General features: G+C 37.7%; 1 protein-coding gene and 1 pseudogene across 1 annotated transcript; both read right to left on the reverse strand.

Moving 5' to 3' along the window:
• Positions 1-11,009: 11,009 nt before the first annotated feature.
• Positions 11,010-13,842, reverse strand: LOC130419393 (arrestin domain-containing protein 3-like). The gene is made up of 7 exons (XM_056746103.1): positions 13,465-13,842; positions 13,329-13,370; positions 13,166-13,226; positions 12,897-13,044; positions 12,702-12,798; positions 12,170-12,426; positions 11,010-12,005 (listed from the first exon to the last, which is right to left on the reverse strand). Exons 1-7 carry the CDS (start codon positions 13,724-13,726, stop codon positions 11,577-11,579), a joined length of 1,296 nt encoding a protein of 431 aa, XP_056602081.1. The 5' UTR covers positions 13,727-13,842; the 3' UTR covers positions 11,010-11,576.
• A 4,056-nt stretch (positions 13,843-17,898) lies between these two features.
• Positions 17,899-21,845, reverse strand: LOC130419610 (arrestin domain-containing protein 3-like; annotated as a pseudogene).
• Between the last annotated feature and the right edge of the window lie 1,301 nt (positions 21,846-23,146).

Consider the following 23,146-nt stretch of genomic DNA (forward strand, 5'->3'; position numbering starts at 1 on the left):
GTCTCTTTTTGACCTTTAAATGAATACAGACTGACAGGTCTATCAAATCAAATCAAAATAAACTAAATAAACTAAATAAATAAGATATGTTTATTTTGCTAATAGGAAGTACCAAAAATAGGTTCTTTGCAGCTAATTCTAAATGTTGGGTTCTAAAACATTTACAGCCATCAAAGTTGGTATTGGTCTGTGTGAAGTCATAAAGAATTAAAGTTGTAATAAATGAAATAATTTAACTTGGCAAATGTTTGGCTGGCCTTTGGTACATTTGTTTATTAAACCACTTCTAATATATATTTTAATTATTAACACATTATTTATGTTCCAACTTTGTAAAATCTAATTGTTGTCCTTACTTACAAATAATTTGTTAACTTTACTCAGTTGTCAAAATGTATACATTTTACTAGTTTTTATTAAGTTACGAGTACTTGCAGGGGAAATAAAACAACTTACTTTTCGCCTTTGGTATATTTTACTTAAATCAAGCAAGTAGCAGCAAGCGAAGCAATTACTTTACTACACCAGCGAGAGGCAGTGGTTAGCATATCCTGCCTGTATGCAGAAAAGATTCCCAGCATGCTTTGCGCCAGACTGCATTAGGAGAGTACATTTTTAAAAATATGATTATTTTATATGTTTTTAGTAAAGTTAAAGACTTGATAGTGTTAACTGTTCACATTCACAATAATAAACATTGCTGCATCAGCAGATTTTCCCAAGTCCTGATTCTTTAGCAAAAAGAAATATTGTAAAAACATATTTTCCCATAAATCTCAGACAAACTTCTTTTTGGGTGAGTCACTGTCTGTTTTCACTGGGTCTAAAGATGTAAGCACTAGAAACTATGTGTATGAGCAATTTTATCACTACCTAGCAGTAGATTACGGCAGAAAGAGAAAGAAGCTAGTCTGAATTAGTCATGCTGAAATGAGACCTCGTATTCACTCACTGAGATTGAATTGAGGGTTTTCCTTAATGATCCGTGGTGAATCAGATGTAGTGTAAAAGTAGGGGTTATAATTCTCTTAGAAATATATTTTGGCACATCTGTTTTATATTTTATTGTATAACATCTGCACAATTATGCATGGTGCTGTTGCAACAAATATTAATATTTTAAATGCAATGTTGTTGTTATTTATTAACATTTGCTGGTCAGGTGATTTTCCATCCCCACCCTTACATGTAATTGCCTAATACATATTTTATGTGGCTGTAGATATGACTGGATTTTTCAATTTATGTGTCCTTTAATATACATTTTGAAGTACTTTATTTACACCTAAGTACACCAATTGTTTTTTTTGCAGTTCCCAACTACTCCATATGATGGCAGTCTACCCTTCAGACATTCTTCCCTCTCTCACAATTGAGAATAAAACCACTGGTGCCAAATTATGACATTAGAATTTCTTCAAATTACTATGCCATAGTTGTTATCAAATAAATAACACCCACTTACACAACCACGGAGCATCCTGAGATCAACCATGCATTATGTTGAAGTTTTAACTACAAATATACAGTTAATTTAAACCTATTAATTTGTTAACCAAATTGCACATTCCTTCTGTATTATTCATTCTTTAGGAATATATTGTTTGTCATATTTCATATTTGAAATTGAAGTTTTAGAATCCTTGGTATTTTCGCAGTCATTTGGATCAATTTGTATATTGTCTTTGTGTAAATCTTCCTCCTTGACACCCTGCAGTACTTGTCCAACTGTTGTGCAATACAAACAAAGGGGGAAAAGTTTAAATCCAAAGATATGGAACACAATCCAAAACTTGATTATATTTAATAGTATTCTAATTGCCTGTAATTTCCATTTAGCGTTTTTGTCATCATTCTTTGTTTTCCCATTCGGGGTAAAGAGATATGTGATGTTGAACAGAGATGCAAACACTTAAAATTATGTTTAGTTAAAGAGAGATAGGATAGGGTAGACTATGTTAAACATTTTGCTCATATGAACTGGAGGGTATCAAAAAGCAGATCTGCTAATTGCACAAGGAAAATAGGCCTTTGTACAGGAAGTGCATAATTTCATTACATATCAGTTTATCAGTTCTGATCAATTGCTATCACCTGTTGTTTTGGTAACACTTTACAATAGGCCTAAGGTTAACATAAGTCAACATGAACTAACAATGAACATTACTTCTGAATGTATTACCTACTTTTGTTAATTTTATTAATTTATTTTAATTTCAGCATTTAATCAGAGTGCAATAGAATATTATAATATCTGCAAGACTTCGATTGCATTAATTGGTTTCACTGTAGCGCTCTCTAGTGACCATCATTGGTAACTTCAGGTTATAGGTTAAAAATCTTTTTATTCTGTGTCCTCCTCAATCATAGCATTATTTTCTGCAATATTTCATAAACAAATCTTTAAGCATCCTTTTTATTACAAACATTGCAAAAAAAACTAAAATAATGCTCGCATGCATGTGTCAGACTCTGTGTTTCATTTGGGGCTTTTTGTAAAAATCCACAACTGTGTAAACATCATCCTCAGATGGAAGATGAAATAGATAATAAGGTAACGCTGATGTAATTAACAGTAAGGGATCCTCTGGCAAAGCCTGCATGCTAAATCTCAGGAATGCATGTTCTTATTATGGCAGCCAGCAGCCTGCTTCTATCATTATAGGATAAGAAGGAGTCAAAAAGCGCCATAGTTCATTTGTACATCTACATGTCTTCAATTTGATAATAAAATTTATTCCATAAGGTTAAATTTGGTGCATCCCATGTCTTTTTAATGCATACCAACAGGCCTGGTTCCTGCCAGGTGCAGATGGGTGGGCTAGCAGATATCCTGGCTGGGCATATATCCCAACCACACATACAGTATAAAGCCACAAAAAATTAAGAGACCATTTCAAACGTATTTTTTTCTGATAAGAATGTGTTTTGGTAAAATGATAATTTTTGTTTATGTCTGCGAACTTCTGACAACATTTCTCCCAAATTTCATATAAAAATGCTGTTTTTATTTGCAGAAAATGAACTGGACAAAACAGGTAAAAAACAAAGAAATAATGATCTGCGTTTTTAAAACTGACAAAACTTAAGTTCATAATGATTTATGATGTTTTATATAAAAAACAGGCATTCATTATAGAAAACTGAAATTAAAACAAAAATAATTATGGTTGATTATTTATTTTTATAGAAGTCTTATTGTGTTTTAAGCATTAATAAAAGAACCTATGTAAACTGGACATAAATAGAACCCTGTAAAGAAAGCGGGCGAAGAACATTCCCCATCAGTGAACGATCACTGACTTCTGTTAAATTTGGCAAAAAAAAATTAGGAATTAATCTTATTACATTGCCCATTGAACTTTACCTCATATCTGCTGTGGTTTATGAGGTTTGTGAGAGTGCAGCCGGCCTATACTAAACTCTTTTGCACAGTGTTTTGTTACCACCTGCAGCATGATTTGGGGTGTTTGAGATGGAGGAAGACCGATTTATTTCTGAAGTGGGAGCTTTCAGTCATTACTGACGGTCAATAGGTTAAAATCTAGCTATGTTATTTTGGTGTCTGCACATCGGGGGGCATATGTTTAGTGCAGAGAGAGTGGTGTCAGCATGAGCAAGCAGAGTGTGCGGCCTGGCTCACAGGGACCAGGTTGCATCTGCTGCTGTTGTAAAGATGCCACAGGAAGGTCACTTCCAGGATGCTTCTTCCATTGGCATGGGGTCTGGTTGTCAAAGACACAAAGTGTGTCTGGACAATGTTATATCAGATTGTGTCACATCTAGATGACTGGAAAGTTGCAAAATCTAATAACGCAAAGAAGTTGTATTATTATTCAATGATAAGTTAGGAATTTCAATAAAAGATGGTGTTGCATGGAGTTGAAAAGTATAAAGACATTACTAAGCCTTTTACTGTCCCTCCTTTTGTCCTTATGTCTTAAAGCTATGGGAAAATGCTGACTGAGGCATTTATTATATAAATATTTACAATATTGTTATGGTTGTTGTAGTATCACAATTTAATTCAGTTTTAACTCTAGCCATTGATAATACCCTCTCCTTCCTCTGACATTCTCTCCACGCCCATATGTGTACTCCGTGCTCCCATCGGTCAACATCTCTCCACCCCACCAATAGATTCTCTGTGGGGGATGCAGAGACCGGGTACTCCAGAGACATAGAAATGCTTGAGACAGGATTTTTTCCTGAACTTCTATTTCTGTCCAAGCACATTTCAAGTTCTTTCTGACTTAAGTTTCAAAAGAGCAACTGCAAGCACTGAAGAAATACATAATATGAAGTGGAGGCTTTGGTTCAGTAATTAGAGCATCCAGAGATGCGGTGTTCAGCAAGCTATTCTAGAACAGAGTTTTTTAGATGATATGTTGTGAAAATGCAGCACATACTTTTGCAAGTTTAAAATAATGTTCTGAAGGCTGATACGGCTTCATGTAGGTGGAATAGGCTTGCTTAACCCAACTTTTCATAAAACATTCTGTGAACGTAAACACGCTTTATGACCAAAGCATGTGTATCGTTGTAATAATTCATTGGCGTGGGAAGAAAAACAAACAGTTCTTCCTGTGATAGGGCAGGCTAGTAGCCTGAGGTGCAACGTCAGAACACTTGTCACTATCACTCTCAATTTAAAAACTGGCGCTATATCGGCTCTTTAAATCATGAAAAGCCAGTGTGATCGGAGACATCACAAGAAAGGACTCTTTGTTGCCGTTCTCTCGTGGCAACGCACGCAGTAGACGTATATTGAAGCTTGTAAAAATAGCTGCGTTATAATGGTGCATTGCGTTTTGAATATAAAAGATTTATATCATTGTTCAAAACTTTTTATATGCTTTATTTCTATAATAGTGTTGGGATGCGTGGCCAGGCAGTGATAGTGGTAGTGCCAACGGGCATTACTACAGCAAGCGGCCATCTGCCAGCCAAGCAAACTAGCAGCAACCCCACCAGCTGCAGTCGCAAAACGCCCTTACAAAGCAGGACATGCAAGCAGCTTCTGACGTCTGCGGCCACACTGCGCTACAAAGCGTACCAAAGCAAGAGCGGAAACCATGAGAAACTACCCTTCAAAACAGCGGGATCTGCAGACCAATGAGTTTCCCGGGGGCACACGCGAGAGCATTTCAGCCGATTTTGAATTCGCGACTAGTTTTGACGAATATTTACCCCGCTCAAATAAATAAAGGACTCATGCAGGGGCAGTTCAATACCCCGACATGGCGGCAAGAAAAAGAGGAGAGCTTTTTACTGTTTTGGAAACTAGCACTGACACGGAAACTAACGCGTTATCCGACGGCGAGGACTGTCCGCTAAATCTGCCCGTCGATGTGAAGTGGTTCGAGATTCCTTTCAGAAAGTCCGAGTCGGACGAGGAAGACGAAGAAGTGCAGGAGAACAAGGGGGAGTCTGAGCTGGAGAGCACGGCGGCAGAAGACACTGCGGACTCAGCCAGCTACATCGCGGGAGGCGGCTGCAATATTATTTTAGTCACTGGAAATGGAATCAAGCACGAGGAGTACGAGGAGGACTCCTATTATGCCACTTCCAATAATTGCTCTGAAACCTCCTCGTCCGATTCGGATATCGATTTTTCCGATTTAGAAGAGGAAGAACGGCCGGGTTTATTCGGCGCCTATGATGCGTTAGATGAGGAGTGCACTTCTCCGGATTTCTGGGGAGAGCCTGACCAGGTAATATCTATTGAGCCTTTCACCGCTGACAGTGGCCCTCAGCACTCGCTAGGGGATGATGCTGACACTTTAGACTATTTCCGGTTGCTCTTCCCAGATTCATTGTTTGAACACATGGTAGAACAAACAAACAACTACGCCATCTATCGGCAAAGGAGAAGTGGTAGATCAGACGCCCACTGGCACCCGACTAACATTAGAGAGATGAAGGCATATGTTGGTCTTAACATTCTAATGGGCATCAATCAGCTCCCGGAATATGGCATGTACTGGGCAAGTGACATTTTCATAGGGAATGCTGGCTTCAAAAAAACAATGACAGCCCGACGTTTTGAAAAACTCAACCAGAACTTACACTTGTGTGATCGCGACTCTGAGCCTTCCAAAGGCGAGCTGGGCTATGATGGACTCTACAAAATACGCCCCCTGCTGGACATTGTTGGAAATACCATATGGGATGCCTATCTGCCTAACCGTTGTTTGACTATTGATGAGTGTGCTATTGCTTCAAAGGGACGCTTTCCCCCAACGCAGTACATGCCATCGAAGCCTTTGCGGAAGGGCCTTAAGGTGTGGATGCTTTGTGACTCTCGCTCGGGTTACTGCCACCGCACTCGTATTTATGTTGGGAAATCTAGTGATGATGTGGCAGCTGCCGCTGTGGGGCACAAGGTGGTGACATCACTGGTGAGGGGCCTTGAGGCAAGACACCACCATCTTTTTATGGACAGCTTTCTCACGTCAGTTTCCCTTCTGCAGCATCTACTGCATCAGAGCTTCTACGCCTGTGGCCCCACCAACCCCTGTCGCCGTGGCTACCCGGATGCCCTCAAACCTCTCAATGTGGGAAAGCTAGCTCCCGGCGAGTTCTATCAGTGTCAACATGGGAACCTGGTGGCCTCCGTTACGAGGGATGCTAAAATCGTTAGCTGCCTCTCGACTAACTGCGCACCTGGTATTGTGGGCATCGGACCGGGCAAGCGGGAAGGAGATGCTAAAGACGGAGATTGCACTGATGTGGCGGGGCTTGGGATTCCACGTCCCCTCCCTTTGCTTTTATACCAGGAGAACATGAGGGGTGTTGACCTGTGCGACCAGCTTAGGGAGTGCTACCAGGTCGGGAGGCCGTGCAAAAAATGGTGGCGCTACTTCTTGTGGTTTTACATAAACCTCTGCATTGTCAACTCCTACGTGGTTTTACGCGAGAGTCGAAGAGGGTTGCCGCCAACGGGGTTTAATGGTAAACAGTTCACACAACGTCATTTCCGCATTCGCCTGGCACAGCAGCTGATTGGTGACTACCAGGGGGCACGGGGCATGGAACGGGCTGCCCGTAAACGACACGCGGACTCGCCCTTAGAGTACGGGCACCGCCTTGAGCGCATGTCAGAACGCTCACGTCGGTGTCGGAACTGCACAAACAAAGGCCTGAGACACGAGAGCGTGTTCGGTTGTAAGATCTGCAATGTGCACCTATGCAGAGGAGGGTGCTTCAGTGAATTCCATAAATAAGCATTTTTTTTAAGAAATGCCACCTTGTGGTTGTTGGTTTATCATCTAAAATTTTAAAAACAGCGGATTTATGATTCAAAGGCAACCACTGCAAGTGCTGTACCAATCATAGTAGTCTGATTTGATTAGTAACTGTACTGTAGTATTAGTTGTTGTAGTAATGCACGGTTTGCAAGAAATCAGCAATTATACGTTTGCATTAGTCTCTAGAATGTTTTGTCTAATGGACTTTCATATTGCCAACAAAAGGCCTTGTCACTTTTTATATTATGATAAACAAAATGCATTTTCTGGATTAATAAAACTTTTCCACACATACATTGGCACTTAAAACAGCATATGTTTTCTGTGAGAAGTTCTTATGCTTTTCCAAAATAAATACATATAAAAAAGAGATCCCTTGGTTATTTCGGATAAGATTATTTTCCAAACCAAGACGATTTCTTATCACACAGAGCGTTTAGGGGATTTTTTAACTATGGTAAGGAAGTATTTATATGGCCAAAAATAATGAATCTCCCCAATAAACAGAGAAAGTTGTGCCATTTTACAATCCACCCAGTCAACCTATAAGGCTTCAATAAGCTTTGTTCAATGAATGTGTATGAGAACAAGGGTATAATAATAGCTTTATTAATGTGCACTACTACTATTTAGTTACTTCAAAAAAGGGAGATATTTAAGTTAAAGATGACTCTGTCAGGATGAGATTTGCATTTACAATAGAAATAATGTATTTGTATTGTTTTGACTGGTATAGTTTGAGATTTGGTGGATTATTCAAGTTATTTTTTTTATTTGAAACCCACAAAATTCAATTGAAATACATTTAAATGTCTGGTTGTTTAAATATTAAAGTTTTTCGATAAGTTTTAAGATTTAGATTGTAGAGTTTTGGGCCATCTTTTAAAAGAAATAAGAAAAGTTGTTTGGTAACATATTTATGTAATACATATAATTATCATGTAATAATTGGGTAAAACAACATGGTCCCATTTGTTAAAGGAATGGTTCACCCCAAAAAATGGTCGTCATTGACTTTGCATAGTATGAGGGTCAAGTCAATGGGGACTATTCCTTTAACATTAGTTAACTACATGTCAGCTCTATCAGTTAATATGGTCAGATAACAAACAAAAAACAACAGTATTTATTTAGCGTCCTTTTTACTAGTAATGTATTTATAAATGTTAATGAATGGAACTTCATTGCAAAGTTTATTGCATTTATTACAAATGACTGACAATATTTAATATGTAAAAAATGACCCACAAGCTTATCATCTCAAAATATTGAACTACTTGTTTGGATATTCCCTCAGCATGTTTTGGTGATTCATAGTGTTCCTCCTGAGGTTTTGGTTTCTCAGATCTACGGCAGTGCTGTTCCCTCTAGCTCTCTGACGAAGAACGGGTTAGTCAACTGGACGCCCCTCCTGTCGATCTAGGGGGAGTCCCGCGGGGAGTTGCCATGGCAACCCCAACATGTGAAGACAGCAAGTTGCCAGCAGGCTCAAATAGTTGTCATGGGTACTTGCCGGCTGTGAGCTGGGAGATAGCTCAAACCACACCCCTTGAGCTCGGATCCAAAAACAGTCCACATTCAAATGTGCAGAGGTACAGCAACATAGACTAAAACAGAGTTTGGTGTTTTGTTAGTTTGACTGCAAATACCTGTAAGAGCTATGTTAAGGGAATTTAACTTGAATTCATTGCAGCAATTGAATCAGGATCTTATAACTTTTTATACACAAACTAAAACACGTTTAGTCTTATTAATCACTGAAGTCATGTTTAGCTTTGACTTTAAGCAAAGTGTTGGAGGAAAAAAGTAAAGCAAGATGTCAATTATAGTAGGGCAGATATGAGTGGAGTTTAATAATTCAGAAATATTACACTCTCTGACCTTTAAAAAAGTAATTTAATAGCAACATTATTATTATCATTAAAATCATTTCAATTGTTAAATTTTTCCTATTATATTTTATATTGACATTATTATGAATTATTTTAAATTATGACACTGCATATAATTACAACGGTCAAAGCTGTTTATTACACTATACTTTTCATGGCAAGTTTGTGTTCTGCAATGAAGTTAAACAGTTAAAATGCATTTTAGGTCATTACGGTATTACAGTGTATATTTTTCACATACAAGTATTATATATGTAGTTTTCAGACTTATCTGATTTTTAAATCAGCCACTAGAGGGCAATGTTTACATTTAACACAATTTTGAATATAAAAAAACTTGCTGAAGTTACATGCTTTGGATATTTTGGCTCTTTTCTAGTGATTACTGTTCTCTATATATACATATGTGCACAAATGTCTTACACTACTAAAATGCTTAGTTAACATGCTTGTTTAGTTTATTTATAAATAATAAAAAATGATGGCATGTCCTCTTTTGCTTTAAAGACAACGTGCAAGCTGGCGTTTGTGCAAAACTTTATGATCCATCTTATTCCACCATCATTTAAAAATATGCAAAAAGCATCAATCCCTTCAACATTGTTGATTGTTGTTTCTCGGAATCTTTTATTGTTCTTTTTGTTTTATGTCATGTCCCTGTTTACGTGAAACAGTTGCAAGCTGTATGCAGAATATAACGTATTTGTTGGCACTTTGGTGAACAAACATGCAACCATTTAATTGTGTTAGTCTGCAATAACACCCAGAAACCTGCACGTGCAGGACCCGCCGTGTAAATAGAGATGAGAACAGGAGATTTGATAGAAGTTGATAACCAAAAAGCGTCGGCCCCCATTAACTTCTATTGTATGGACACAAATAATTAAAGTGCAAGTGAATGGGTGCCAGTTACCAACATTCTTCAGAATATCTTTGTGTTCTGCGGAAGAAAGAAAGTCATACAAGTTTAAAATGACAAGGGGGTGAGTAATTTCCTCACCTTCTGCCCTTAGATAAAAATGCAATAAACCAGTTAAACTCAGCTAAATATGAACAAAGTTTAACATTTTGATAAAATTATGTTTATAAAAGACAGCAATATAAATTGTCTAGATGTCATAAAAGACTTGATATGAGTTTGAGCAAACAAAAGTGCTAGTGACAGCAAAAAAACACAGCCTGATAATAAAACAAACAATGAGATGAAAAAATGGTGTTACGCGATCACAGCAAACAAAATTAATAATAAATCGATCATAAGATGAAAAATAATGTCATTCATCCATTCCCATTACGATTTATGCCTATTGGGTATCAGAGAGTGCCTAGCATGATTAAACCACGTATGGATTAAGGCAAGAACTCTAGTTTGGAGATTTGATCAAACACTATATAACAATATTATAAAAGCAAAATTTCAGTATTGGGGAAAGGTTTTCTACTAATTTAAAAAGCTAAATAGCACAAGGCTATTGCTGAGAGACAAAAGTAAGTAATAAAGTACTAACAATTTTCATTTAAATAAATAATTGTGTTGTCTGTCTTTGAATTTGCAATGTAATCATTGCTGCCTATATTCTGTCTAGTTGTCTGCCAGGTGACTGGATTTGCTTTGAATAGATGTTGAAATGAGGTGTATAAAACAGGGAAGCGTGTCCACTGTCCATGGGTCATTTGTTAGTATTTCCATCACTGATGCAATACAAAACTGATGAAAACACCGCTATCTTATCATGTACTTACTCATAGAAAGAGTGCAAAAGAGGTGTTTTGTACACGGACTCAAGTCTTGACTGGTGTTCATTACATCTGCCTATTTGGAAATGTACTCATGTGGATATTATTTTCTGTAAGCAGACCCACAGAGAACAGTTTGGAAGTTTATTAAATGTGTGAAATATCAAAGTCGGAGTGCTTTTGATGTAATATTGCAACATAGTTATATCTACCAGTATATGATATACATTGTATCAGTAGAGCAAACATAATGCAATGCTTTTACAGCATTCTAAGGCAAAGGACTTTGCAGAAACTTTTTTATTTCTGTACAGCATTTTAACTTATAAGGCAAATCAAACAAACTTCATAATTTAAGAAAGTTTGGGGTTGTCACAGTGAAGTGTTCAGTATAGGGATTATAAAAGAAAATTATCCTTCTGCATTATTTGGCATACAAATTAAAGAAAATGTAACTACAGAGTAAGAGTGTCTAATCTATTCAGAGGTGGGAAATCTGTACAGTTTCTGTACTTTCCGGAAAAAAAATACTTATAAGTATTTCCCACTGCCAAATCTATTAAACTTTAGCATTAGTTTTCTTAAACTACAATAGTTTACATAAAACACTTAATTTTTTTAGCAAATCTTAACAAAACCCAATAGTTCAAACAGGGATGCTCGAACAATTAAGGAAGATGCATATAAAACTGTTTTGTCAAGATTTTTTGGTCTCATCAGGAATGTGTGGATATAATTGATAATCCTGATAAGGAGGTAAAGCTGAGGCGTCAGATTGTTGAAAATTTGAAACTGGAGGATGAAGTTGTGCTGGAGGTCCCGGGTAACCAGGAGGAGCAAACTGACTCAAAGGTCCAACATAACCGGGTGCAGCATATTGACCAGAGGGTCCAGAGTTTCCAGGGGTACCAAATTGACCAGGAGAAGGTCCATAGTTCCCAGAGGCCCCAAACTGACCAGGAGCCATAGGAGGAGTATTGGGGTATAGACTGCCTCCTGCTTGTTGGTTCCAAATTCCAAAGTCGCTATTAGAGGGACACTTTGCACCTGAGGTAGTCTGAGGAGGTAGAAGGACGATTGGAAATTTGATCTCTGGATCTGAGGCATAAGGCACATCAAGGCAGACCTAAAAACAAAGATTACATGTTTCATAACAGATGATTCAATTAGAAATGGGTCCTAACAGATATCTTAAAAAAACAGTTAACAACCCTAACTCTAAACTTTTAAACTAAAATAACCAAACAAAAATTATTAATTATTAATTTCATAAAAATCGCTGAAACTTACTCTCAGTCTGTACTCAACCTTGATGATCCTACAGTTGAAGATAGAGGCACTAAGGCTAGGTGGAATTGTAAGCACTTTGGTGACATTTTTGTTTGTTTTCTGCTCAATAGGTTCTCCCTCCTCTTTTAGAATGTCATGTGTGTGTATCCTTCGTTTGCCTTTTGCTAAGAAACTGTGTTTTTCATACAGGTAGTATTTTGGTTTGATTGCACGGGATGAGTTGTTCTGAATTTCAGCCAAAACCTTCAATCCCTCATCTGAAAAATAGACAAGACTCCATAATGAATATTACTTTGAAATATCACTATGATTTTTATACTTGTATTATAGGGGATTACACACCACAAAAGTTACAGCTGTAACATCATAAGTTTTAGGTGATCTAAAGTGCACAGCATGGAACATTATGGTTGATTTGAAACCTGAAATGTCTGTCAAATGTTTAAGGGGTGATTTAATGCGTTTCATGCATTCTGACTTCTTTACAATTTTAAACATGCTGGCTTCTCAGCAGCAGCACTGCCTGTTTTACCAAGGTAGTATCCTGTTTTCTCAGTCTTTAGGTTCATGGCGACACTCCCAGAGGTAAAGAGCTTCATTTGCTTATCTATGGTTCCATACTGAGGTGCCTATAGAAGACAAAGCACAAAACAAATACTATATAACAAAACCTTCAACCATTTTTAATGTATGTTCAAAGTAAGAAGAAGTTTAGAAAGGATCTCACCAGAAGTTCAGGATTTTGCAGGTCAGGTTTGGGAACATAGTGGAAATCAGCCGCGGCTTTGCTAGAAACACGTAATGACCTGCACAGTTTTGTCATTAAGGTGTACACAATTTTGCCCGCTGAACCTTTGAAAGACGGTGGGTAATTCCTATATGTAAAACACATATGTAGAGTTATTTGTATTATATGTAGGCTATATGTTTCTAAACAACATTCTAGATTTAATGTAAAGAAATGATTCAATAACTTTTTGCCATAGGCCTACTCACTGTTGAGGCAACTGAAAAACGAATGGGTAAACATGACGTCCTGGTGCCACAACTGAGCTATCTATTACGGAAAGATTATAGGGAAGTAAACCGGTTTGCTTCATTTGTTTCTCAAGGAAACAATGTTTTACAATAACTTTATGTAGCCAACGAATTAACTTACAAGCCTGTCCAGATGGGTCTTTCAGCAACTCGTGGTCATTACCTAAAACACCAAATAAAATAGCAAATGTATGGTTAACTAAACAAAGTATCAACCTATTGTAAGCGAACGGTTTACCTGTTAAAGCTCATCCTACCATGAGATTTGTCCTCCCGAACGAAAAATCGCTCCATCGAATAAAACTTTTCCTTATCTGAGTAAACAACGGTGGTTTTGCCATAATGTTCGCTCCATTGGACGTCTGCCTTCCCTTTTATTTTGATACTTAAAGATTGCATTTCTGTTTCCTTCGCAACATCGAGAATGACTTGCCCCGATATAAAATCTCCGTTGGTAAACGTATTGTCCTGATTTATAGGACTGTAAATCACAGATATGCTCTTGACGGTGAGAAACATTTTGTTGTAGCTAGGGATGCCTGTCGCGAAACCTGCGTTTACTTGAGATCCCGAAGCGCAAATGTTTCGAAACACTGCTCCGAAGTGCTGCGATTCAAACCAGCCATGTCACATGACTACAGGTAAACGAAGCATGGGGCGTTTCACAAGTCTTTCGAAATGCGTCATATCTGCTGAATCTGCGTTTGATTGACAGCCTCGGGAACAAACCACACGATCGCACATCGGTCTCAACTAAACTCCCACAAGTATTAAAGTGGCATTAAATCGACTTCACTTTTTGTGAGAGGAGTGAGATTTTGACATAGTGGATGATTTTCGAAATAGTAACATTTATAGTTTAATTTGGTTAGTTATTTTTAGGTAAGATTAAAAGGTATTGTTAAGATATTATTAGATATTCTTAAACAGTGCGTAATAGTTAGCATAGATATAGTGGCACATTCATATAGGCTCAGAAAGATCTACAAAGCTACAACATGCAAAACACTAACCACTCCCCCACTTATTCGGTAGATAAAATGACACAACATTTGTGTATTCGATTTATAATCAAGCCTGTTTCGGCACTAGGTGTCACCGTAGAGACGCGTGTCGGAAAGTTTCGAAGCTTTTTTGACACAGTATGGCACATTTGCTTCAACTGTTTCGGTGTTTCATGAAGCCTCGCTCTGCACACCACTATCCATTGCACACATTATTGCGATCTTTTTCATGTTTAAAAGAAAGGATGTATGTGTGTGGTTAACAATGATTGGTCAACTAAATTGGGAATTTCGGTACGCTCCCTACCTTTCGACACGCCCATTTCCCGACCTGCAGAGACTCTTACTTGCCAAGTAGTTTGCGCTGAAAAGTGTGGTTGTTTGTCGTCGGCGCGGTTATTTGATATGCACACCAGTAGTGTGAATTAGGGTAGTCTAGAACATCGGGGGCCCGTTTCGATAAGGAGCAAAATTCATGATTCAAACATGAGATGAAAAGTAATGTCATCCATCCTTACTGTTTATTTTCCTATTGGGTATCAGAGAGTGCCTAACTGGATTGAACCCATGGGCGTAAATCTCATTTAACCGTAGGGGGTGGACAATAAACATAAAATTTCTCAAGATCAATTTTTGAAGGGGACACAAATAATAGCCAAACCTGATTGGGACGCGCTTCATTTTGACTGTTCAAATTCGTTAGTGGAGTTGTCAGCCACATTGAAGGTAATTGCTTTATAACTTTGTTTTAACTTTCTTAACGTACGTGCGTAGGATATTATTAGCCTGTCGATTTGAACAGTTTAACAAAAACTATGAGACGTAGTAGCTGCTCGACTTACTTAAACAAGTGTCACTATAAAAAAGTTTAAATGTTTAAAAAAATGATTAAAAACGTGTCAACTTATTCTAGTCGACATAGTCAATGTGGCTGACAACTCCACTAACGAATTTGAACAGTCAAAATGAAGCGTGTCCCAATCAGATACATCAGTTTTGCGGTCCCCCGGAAACACGTCCGTTGTCGTCTGCGCGTTTCTGTGTTTGTGTTGTGAGAATTTGCAGCGCTTTTCTGTGTTTGTTTGTGTTGCGAGTATATGCAGCGCGTTTCTGTGTTTGTTTGTGTTTCGCGCATTTGCAGGGCATGTGTCGCCAAAGTTATGAAGATGCTTTCTGATTTTTTTTGTTGTTGTGTGTTTTCTTCTGTCGCAGCGCAGTGACACATAGCGGCCAGTCTAGGGATGGGTATCGTTAAGGTTTTAACGGTACTACTACTTTTATCGGTACCACTTATCGGTCCGGTACTTTAACGGTACTCTTATCGGTACTTTTTGTTGCGTTTTTTTTATGAAAGACGAAACTAAAGCTGGAGTTTTTTTTCACTATTTAAAACATTCGTATTCTTTACATTCGTTGACCTAACATATCTTAATGCAGGTAAAAGATGACTGATACCCGCCTATTATTCATAGAGAATTTAGATAAAATGCATGTGGTCCTAAATTTGTTTATGTTTTTTGTTGTTTTTGTTTAAGAATAATAATAAAGAAATGGTTTTCCAATTATGTGTTGTGGCTGGAGATCTTCTCTTTTGTGATGATGTGTGTAGTGCAGCACATATTTCCTTCATTTGTGTGTTTGTGCATTTAATACTTATGATAAATAGGGACATAATATGTATAAACACACAAACACACACACATGCTGCTCAGTGTGAAGGGGCTTTGGAATTCTCTTTTGTTTGGACCAGATGCTGGAGTGGCTTGGTTCACTGTAACTGCAGCTTTACATTCACATAAATTACAATGTAGTTAACTCTGTTTGGGCTTAAACGTTATACAGGTTTGGAACCTCTTGCAATTTACATGAACACAAAAAAGTTTATGTATTTCATCGCTACAAATTAATTTTTTAGGTAAGCTCTGCTTTATAATTTCTTAAGCATAATTTATTATTATTCATCCATTTTAAATTCAGTACTGTGAAAGCGGTTTTTAAGTTTAAGATTTATTTAGGCTACTGCAGAAAAAAACACTCTAAAGATTTTTATGTAGGCTATTTTTTATGTGATGTGTGTTTATACAATTATTACATAATAATTTAAAGAAACCTTATGCAATGTTTAAATTTTGTCTGTGTTATTTAGAAAGACTGCTGGGCTAGCATACGCACCTGAGGACGTGGATGACGAACTATTAGCTAGCAGGCAGTCGAAAACTTTGCATCTCTCTGTCTGCACATAATGCACTTTAGAGATATGTTTAGACAGATCACTTGTGTTACCACTCTTACAAGCAAAAGTCTTGTTGCACTTATTGCAACGAGCATTATCTGTGTCTACTCGCTTGAAATATAGCCAGACTTTAGAACGTTTGTTTCTCTCCGCCATCGTCACTATTATATGCGCGAGCTTTCGTGTTGTGTGCGCGCGAGCTCCGTGTAGTGTGGAACAGACGTACATTTTACGTGCGGTGCGAGATTGCGAATAACGAAAATGCAGGTAAATGTCTTAAATATTATCTCAAATTAGAAATGGCTGGTCAGTTAAAATGCTATGTAACGTTTATTTAGCAATAATAAATAGGAAATGTTTTTCTTAATTTCGCAAGTAGGCTACCGATAGCAGGACCGTTAACGTCAGAGCTTATCGATACTTCGGTCTTTCACAATTTAGCCCCGAGACCGATAAAGTACCGAGTTTCGGTACCCATCCCTAGCGGCCACCGTAGTTTAACTTATCCGCCGCGCACATACTGCACAAAACAGCTGAGAAAACGGCCTTCTCCGACTGAATGAAAGCTGTGCACCTTTTGTAGACACTAGATATAGTGCCAACGTCACAAAATTGTAACCGGTATGTTCGCGCCTGTGTGTGACACTGGAGCTGAATGGCAGGATCGGTGGCTTGTAGCCGTTAATGATAAAATCATACCAGGTCGCCAAAAATAAAACAATGCATGGGAAACGGCTTCGGCGTGGTAGCTGCAGTGTGTGACGTCCTTTGTAACAAGCTAACGTTAACCAGCTAACGTTTACTAGCGAAGTAACGTTTTGAATGCTTAAAAAGCAGATTCATTGAAAAATACATCGGTAATCATAATTTTTTGCAACAACTAATTTATTAATGAATCAGCATCAACTACATTAAAGAGAATCACTTCATTTAAAGTGAATAAAATAGCCTTCATACTGGAGTTCAACAACCACTGATGAACTGAGCCGCATATACCTGACATGAATGTGTTGCGCAATGCGCAGGTGAGATAAACGGGGAGAGAAGGCAGTGGGCCAAACCACTGTGAGAGGCAGGGGAGGGGGAACTCAATAGTTTCCAGATTAAAACGCATTTTTTGCGTATTTATTTTCTTCTAATTACACATTTAGTTAAGGTAACATAAATATATTTATGACAATAGAGAATGCGAGTTTAATTGATTTGGTGGGGACAACCCTCGGATGGAGGGGGATTTACACCCATGATTGAACCACGTATGGATTAAAGAAATAACTCTGGTTTGGAGAATTGATCAAACACTACTCAACTCAACTCAACTTTATTTATATAGCGCTTTTTACAAAAAAATTTCATTGTTACAAAGCAGCTGTACATGAGACACATTGAATACAAGAAAAACAACTAAAGGCATTTACCTGTGAAAACAACAAAAGACAGACATACAAATGCTCCACACACACAATATGCATACATACTTACACACATTGACATAGACGCACTCGCACACACGCACAGTGAAAGCACACATTTAAGATAAAGGAGAGAGAACCACAGGTCAAGTATTAAACGGACTATAAATTCTTATATGCAATATTAATTATGTCTAAATTCTAAAGCAGCCCCCCGGCCAGGCAAATAGTGCAAAACAATATGCAAACGGTGGCGAGGAACCCAAAACTCCAATCGAGAAAAAAAACTCAGGAGAACCCAGGCCCAACCAGGGACTTCCAGTTCCCCTCTGGCAAAAGCTGCTGCCTCTGCACAAGTTCAACAGTGCTTGCACAACAAGGCTAAATAAAAAATAAATAAACTTACTAATAAGGTAAATTATAGATTTAAGATTATCATTAACAATCTAATAGCATTTGAAGTGTTGTAGAAAAATTGTGTCAAGTTGCCACTATATAACATTATTATGTAGTGCTACAGTATTTCAGTATAGGTAAAAAGTTTTCTATTCATTTAAAAAGCTAATTAGCACAAGGCTATTTCCGAGAGACAATAGTCAGAAATAAAGTACTACAGATTTTCATTAAAAGAAATAAGTGTGAGTTTTCTGTCTTTGCATTTGCAGTGTAAACATTGCTGCCTAAATTCTTTCTAGTTGTCTGCCAGGTGACTGGATTTGCTTTGAATAGATGTTGAAATGAGGTGTATAAAACAGGGAAGCGTGTCCACTGTCCATGGGTCATTTGTTAGTATTTCCATCACTGATGCAATACAAAACTGATTAAAACACTGCTATCTTATCATGTACTTACTCATAGAAAGAGTGCACAAGATGTGTTTGGTACACGGACTCAAGTCTTGACTGGTGTTCATTACATCTGCCTATTTGGAAATGTACTCATGTGGATATTATTTTCTGTAAGCAGACCCACAGAGAACAGTTTGGCAGTTTATTAAATGTGTGAAATGTCAAAGTCGGAGTGCTTGTGATGTAATTTTACAACATAGTTATATCTACCAGTATATCATATACATTGTATCAGTAGAGCAAACATGATAAAATGCTTTTACAACAATCTAAGGTAAAGGACTTTTTTATCTCTGTACAGCATTTTTAAATATAAGGTAAATCACACAAACTTCATAATTTAAGAAAGTTGGGGTTGGTTCACAGTGAAGTGTTCAGTATAGGGATTATAAATAAAAATGATCCTTCAGCAGTGTTTGGCATACAAATTTAACAAAATGCAACTACAGAGTAAGAGTGTCTAACCTATTCAGAGGTGGGAAGTATTTTTACTCAAGAACCTTTTTCAAGTACAGTATCTGTACTTTCTGGAAATAAAATATAAGTATTTCCCACTGCCAATTCTATTTAACTTTCCCATCAGTTTTCTTAAACTACAATTGTTTACATAAAACCCTTAATTTTTTTTGCAAATCTTAACAAAACCCAATAGATCAAACAGATGATAGAAAATTAAGGAAGGTGAATATAAAACTGTTCGTCAAGATTTTTTGGTCTCATCAGGGATGTGTGGATATAATTGATAATCCTGATAAGGAGGTAAAGCTGAGGGCTCAGATTGTTGAAAATTTGAAACTGGAGGATGAAGTTGTGCTGGAGGTCCCGGGTAACCAGGAGGAGCAAAATGTACAACATAACCGGGTCCAGCATATTGACCAGAGGTTCCAGAGTTTCCAGGGGTACCAAACTGACCAGGAGAAGGTCCATAGTTCCCAGAGGCCCCAAACTGACCAGGAGAAGGTCCATAGTTCCCAGAGGCCCCAAAGTGACCAGGAGAAGGTCGATGGTTCCCAGAGGTCCCAAAGTGACCAGGAGGAGGTCCATAGTTTCCAGGGGTACCAAATTGTCCTGGGGCCATAGGTGGAACATTGGGATATACACTGCTTCCTGCTTGTTGATTCCAAATTCCAAAGTCGCTATTAGAGGGACACTTTGCACCTGAGGTAGTCAGAGGAGGTAGAAGGACGACTGGAAATTTGATTTCTGGATCTGAGGCATACGGCACATCAAGGCAGACCTAAAAGATTAAATGTTTCATAACAGATGATTCAGTTAGAAATGCATCTTAACAGATATTTTAGATTATATAACAGTTAACAACCATTACTTTTAAACAAATTTTGGAAGTTTTTTTTGGCTATCTTTTTAATTAATTTAATGAAAATCGCTGAAACTTACTCTCAGTCTGTACTCAACCTTGATGATCCTACAGTTAAGATAGAGGCACTAAGGCTGGGTGGAATTTTAAGCACCTTGGTGACATTTTTGTTTGTTTTCTGCTCAATAGCTTCTCCTTCCTGTTTAAGAATGTCATGTGTGTGTATCCTTCGTTTGCTTTTTGCAAAGAAACTGTGTTTTTCATACAGGTAGTATTTTGGCTTGATTGCACGGGATGAATTGTTCTGAATTTCACCAAAAACTTTCAATCCCTCATCTGAAAAAAATAGACAAGACTCTGTTCTGAATATAACTTAGAAATATCACTATGATTTTTATACATGTATAATAAGGGATTACACACCACGAGGTGATGACACCACAAGGTGATCACAAGTGCATAGCACTAAATATGAGAAAACCACTTTCTGTAACGGGTTATAAAAATTTGTATACATTGATTGTATCTTAAGAGTTTGTAAGCACAGTACATTATGTGCATGCTGCATAGAAAACCAGATAAATAACTTTGTGCATGGCTTCTGTAGTTGGGAGATTAAGGTTAATTTTAGACCTGAAATGTCTGTCAAATGTTTAAGGGATGATTTAATGTGTTTCATGCATTCTGACTTCTTTACAATTTTAAACGTTCTGGCTTCTCAGTAGCAGCACTGCCTGTTTTACCAAGGTAGTATCCTGTTTTCTCAGTCTTTAGGTTCATGGCGACACACCCAGATGTAAAGAGCTTCATTTGCTTATCTATTGTTCCATACTGAGGTGCCTAAAGAAGACAAAAGACAAAACAAATACTATATAACAAAACCTCCAACCATTTTTAATGTATGTTCAAAGTAAAGATAATTTTGAAGGATCTCACCAGAAGTTCAGGATTTTGCAGGTCAGGTTTGGGAACATAGTGGAACTCAGCGGCGGCTTTGCTAGAAACACGTAATGACCTGCACAGTTTTGTCATTAAGGTGTACACAATTTTGCCCGCTGAACCTTTGAAACACGGTGGGTAATTCCTATATGTAAAACACATATGTAGAGTTATTTGTATTATATGTAGGCTATATGTTTCTAAACAACATTCTAGATTTAATGTAAAGAAATGATTCAATAACTTTTTGCCATAGGCCTACTCACTGTTGAGGCAACTGAAAAACGAATGGGTAAACATGACGTCCTGGTGCCACAACTGAGCTATCTATTACGGAAAGATTATAGGGAAGTAAACCGGTTTGCTTCATTTGTTTCTCAAGGAAACAATGTTTTACAATAACTTTATGTAACCAACGAATTAACTTACAAGCCTGTCCAGATGGGTCTTTCAGCAACTCGTGGTCATTACCTAAAACACCAAATAAAATAGCAAATGTATGGTTAACTAAACAAAGTATCAACCTATTGTAAGCGAACGGTTTACCTGTTAAAGCTCATCCTACCATGAGATTTGTCCTCCCGAACGAAAAATCGCTCCATCGAATAAAACTTTTCCTTATCTGAGTAAACAACGGTGGTTTTGCCATGACGCTCGCTCCATCGGACGTCTGCCTTCCCTTTTATTTTGATACTTAAAGATTGCATTTGTGCTTCCTTAGCAACATCGAGAATGACTTGCCCCGATATAAAATCTCCGTTGGTAAACGTATTGTCCTGATTTATAGGACTGTAAATCACAGATATGCTCTTGACGGTGAGAGACATTATGCTGCGGTGTTGCGGGAGCTGCTTAAAGTGAAATGTCTTGTTCTCCCCTGAAATTTTAATGAATGCAATTCCAGGAAGGGACAGCGATGACGGTCCCCACTCTACACTGTGGGTGTGGCAAAGTAGTTTGCGGGGTAGCGTGGCCGTGAGTCGTCGGCGCGTTTTCTTGATCTGCACAAACTAATATCAAATGAGTATGTATTACTGTTATTTCAGATGTGCTTTGGTAGGGGTCCCTAATGTGTGATACTGGCATACAAATAATTAGTTAATTAACCTTTCCCAAGCTATTTCACATATTTTATTTCCAAATAAACCAAAATGCATTAAAACATTGTTTTCATTTGCTAATAAATAAAAAACATGCTTTATGTTATAAAAACGTCTATCTCCTGGAAATTGACTGAGCAGGTACAACATAATAAAGACACATAGGCTAAACCACTTTATGACAGAATATACAGTGCTACCATGGACGAAAATCCCGGGGGGGGGGGGCGGAGGGGACATGTCCCCCTCCATTCGAGGGTTGTCCCCCCCCAAATAATTTAAACTAGCATTCTCCATTGTCATAAATATATTTATGTTTACCTAAACTAATTGTGTAATTAGAAGAAAATACAAACGCGTTTTAAGTTTAGAAACTTCTGAGTTCCCCCTCCCCTGCCTATCCCAGTGGTTTGGCCCACTGCCTGCTCTCCCCGTTTATCTCACCTGCGCAATGCGCAACACATTCAAGTCAGGTATGCGGCTCAGTTCATCAGAGGTTGTTTAACTCCAGTAAGAACGCAATTTATTCACTTCAAATGAAGTGATTCTCTTTATTCTCTTTCAAATTTTTACATGAATCTACTAGCCTAGCGATTAAAACGTTACTTAGCTAGTAAACAGTTTCATTCAGTTGGAGAAGGTCGTTTTCTCAGCATCTGTTGTGTGCAGTATGTGCGCGGCGGATAAGCTAAACATTAAGTTTACTGAAACTCGGGCGATTCATCAACGAGTACAACACAGAATTTAAGCATCTGTCACTGTTACTGTTACTTTGTTTGGCTACGTAACATGAACAAAGTTTGTTGGCGGAGGCAGTGTACTACGAGGGAAAATAACAACCACTCATTAATGTCGATGTACGGTGACTTTGTCAGACGATGTTGTAGAATAAATCAGGATAACAAGTGTTTAAAAAGTGACTCATTGTTAACATGTAGTATCATGGGTAGTGTGTTTTTATATTTGTTTCCTGTCTTCACAACAGAGACAAAAAATATATAAATGGAAAAAATATTTTTTGTTCACTTGTATTACAGCATGTGACAGTTCCGTTCAGTTATAATATGACTGCAAGTCTGCATGAT

This window comes from Triplophysa dalaica, chromosome 4 (assembly GCF_015846415.1).
Source record: "Triplophysa dalaica isolate WHDGS20190420 chromosome 4, ASM1584641v1, whole genome shotgun sequence".
Classification (NCBI taxonomy): Eukaryota; Metazoa; Chordata; class Actinopteri; order Cypriniformes; family Nemacheilidae; genus Triplophysa; species Triplophysa dalaica.

What these genes read in the sequence shown, in the direction of transcription:
- LOC130419393 (XM_056746103.1), bottom strand. Translation starts at nt 13,726, where the DNA reads ATGTTTCTCACCGTCAAGAGCATATCTGTGATTTACAGTCCTATAAAT. An exon ending in GAAAACAGGATACTACCTTG is followed by an intron (nt 12,427 to 12,701) that starts GTAAAACAGGCA and finishes TCTATTTTTCAG; the next exon opens with ATGAGGGATTGAAGGTTTTG. An exon ending in AGGTTGAGTACAGACTGAGA is followed by an intron (nt 12,006 to 12,169) that starts GTAAGTTTCAGC and finishes CTTTGTTTTTAG; the next exon opens with GTCTGCCTTGATGTGCCTTA.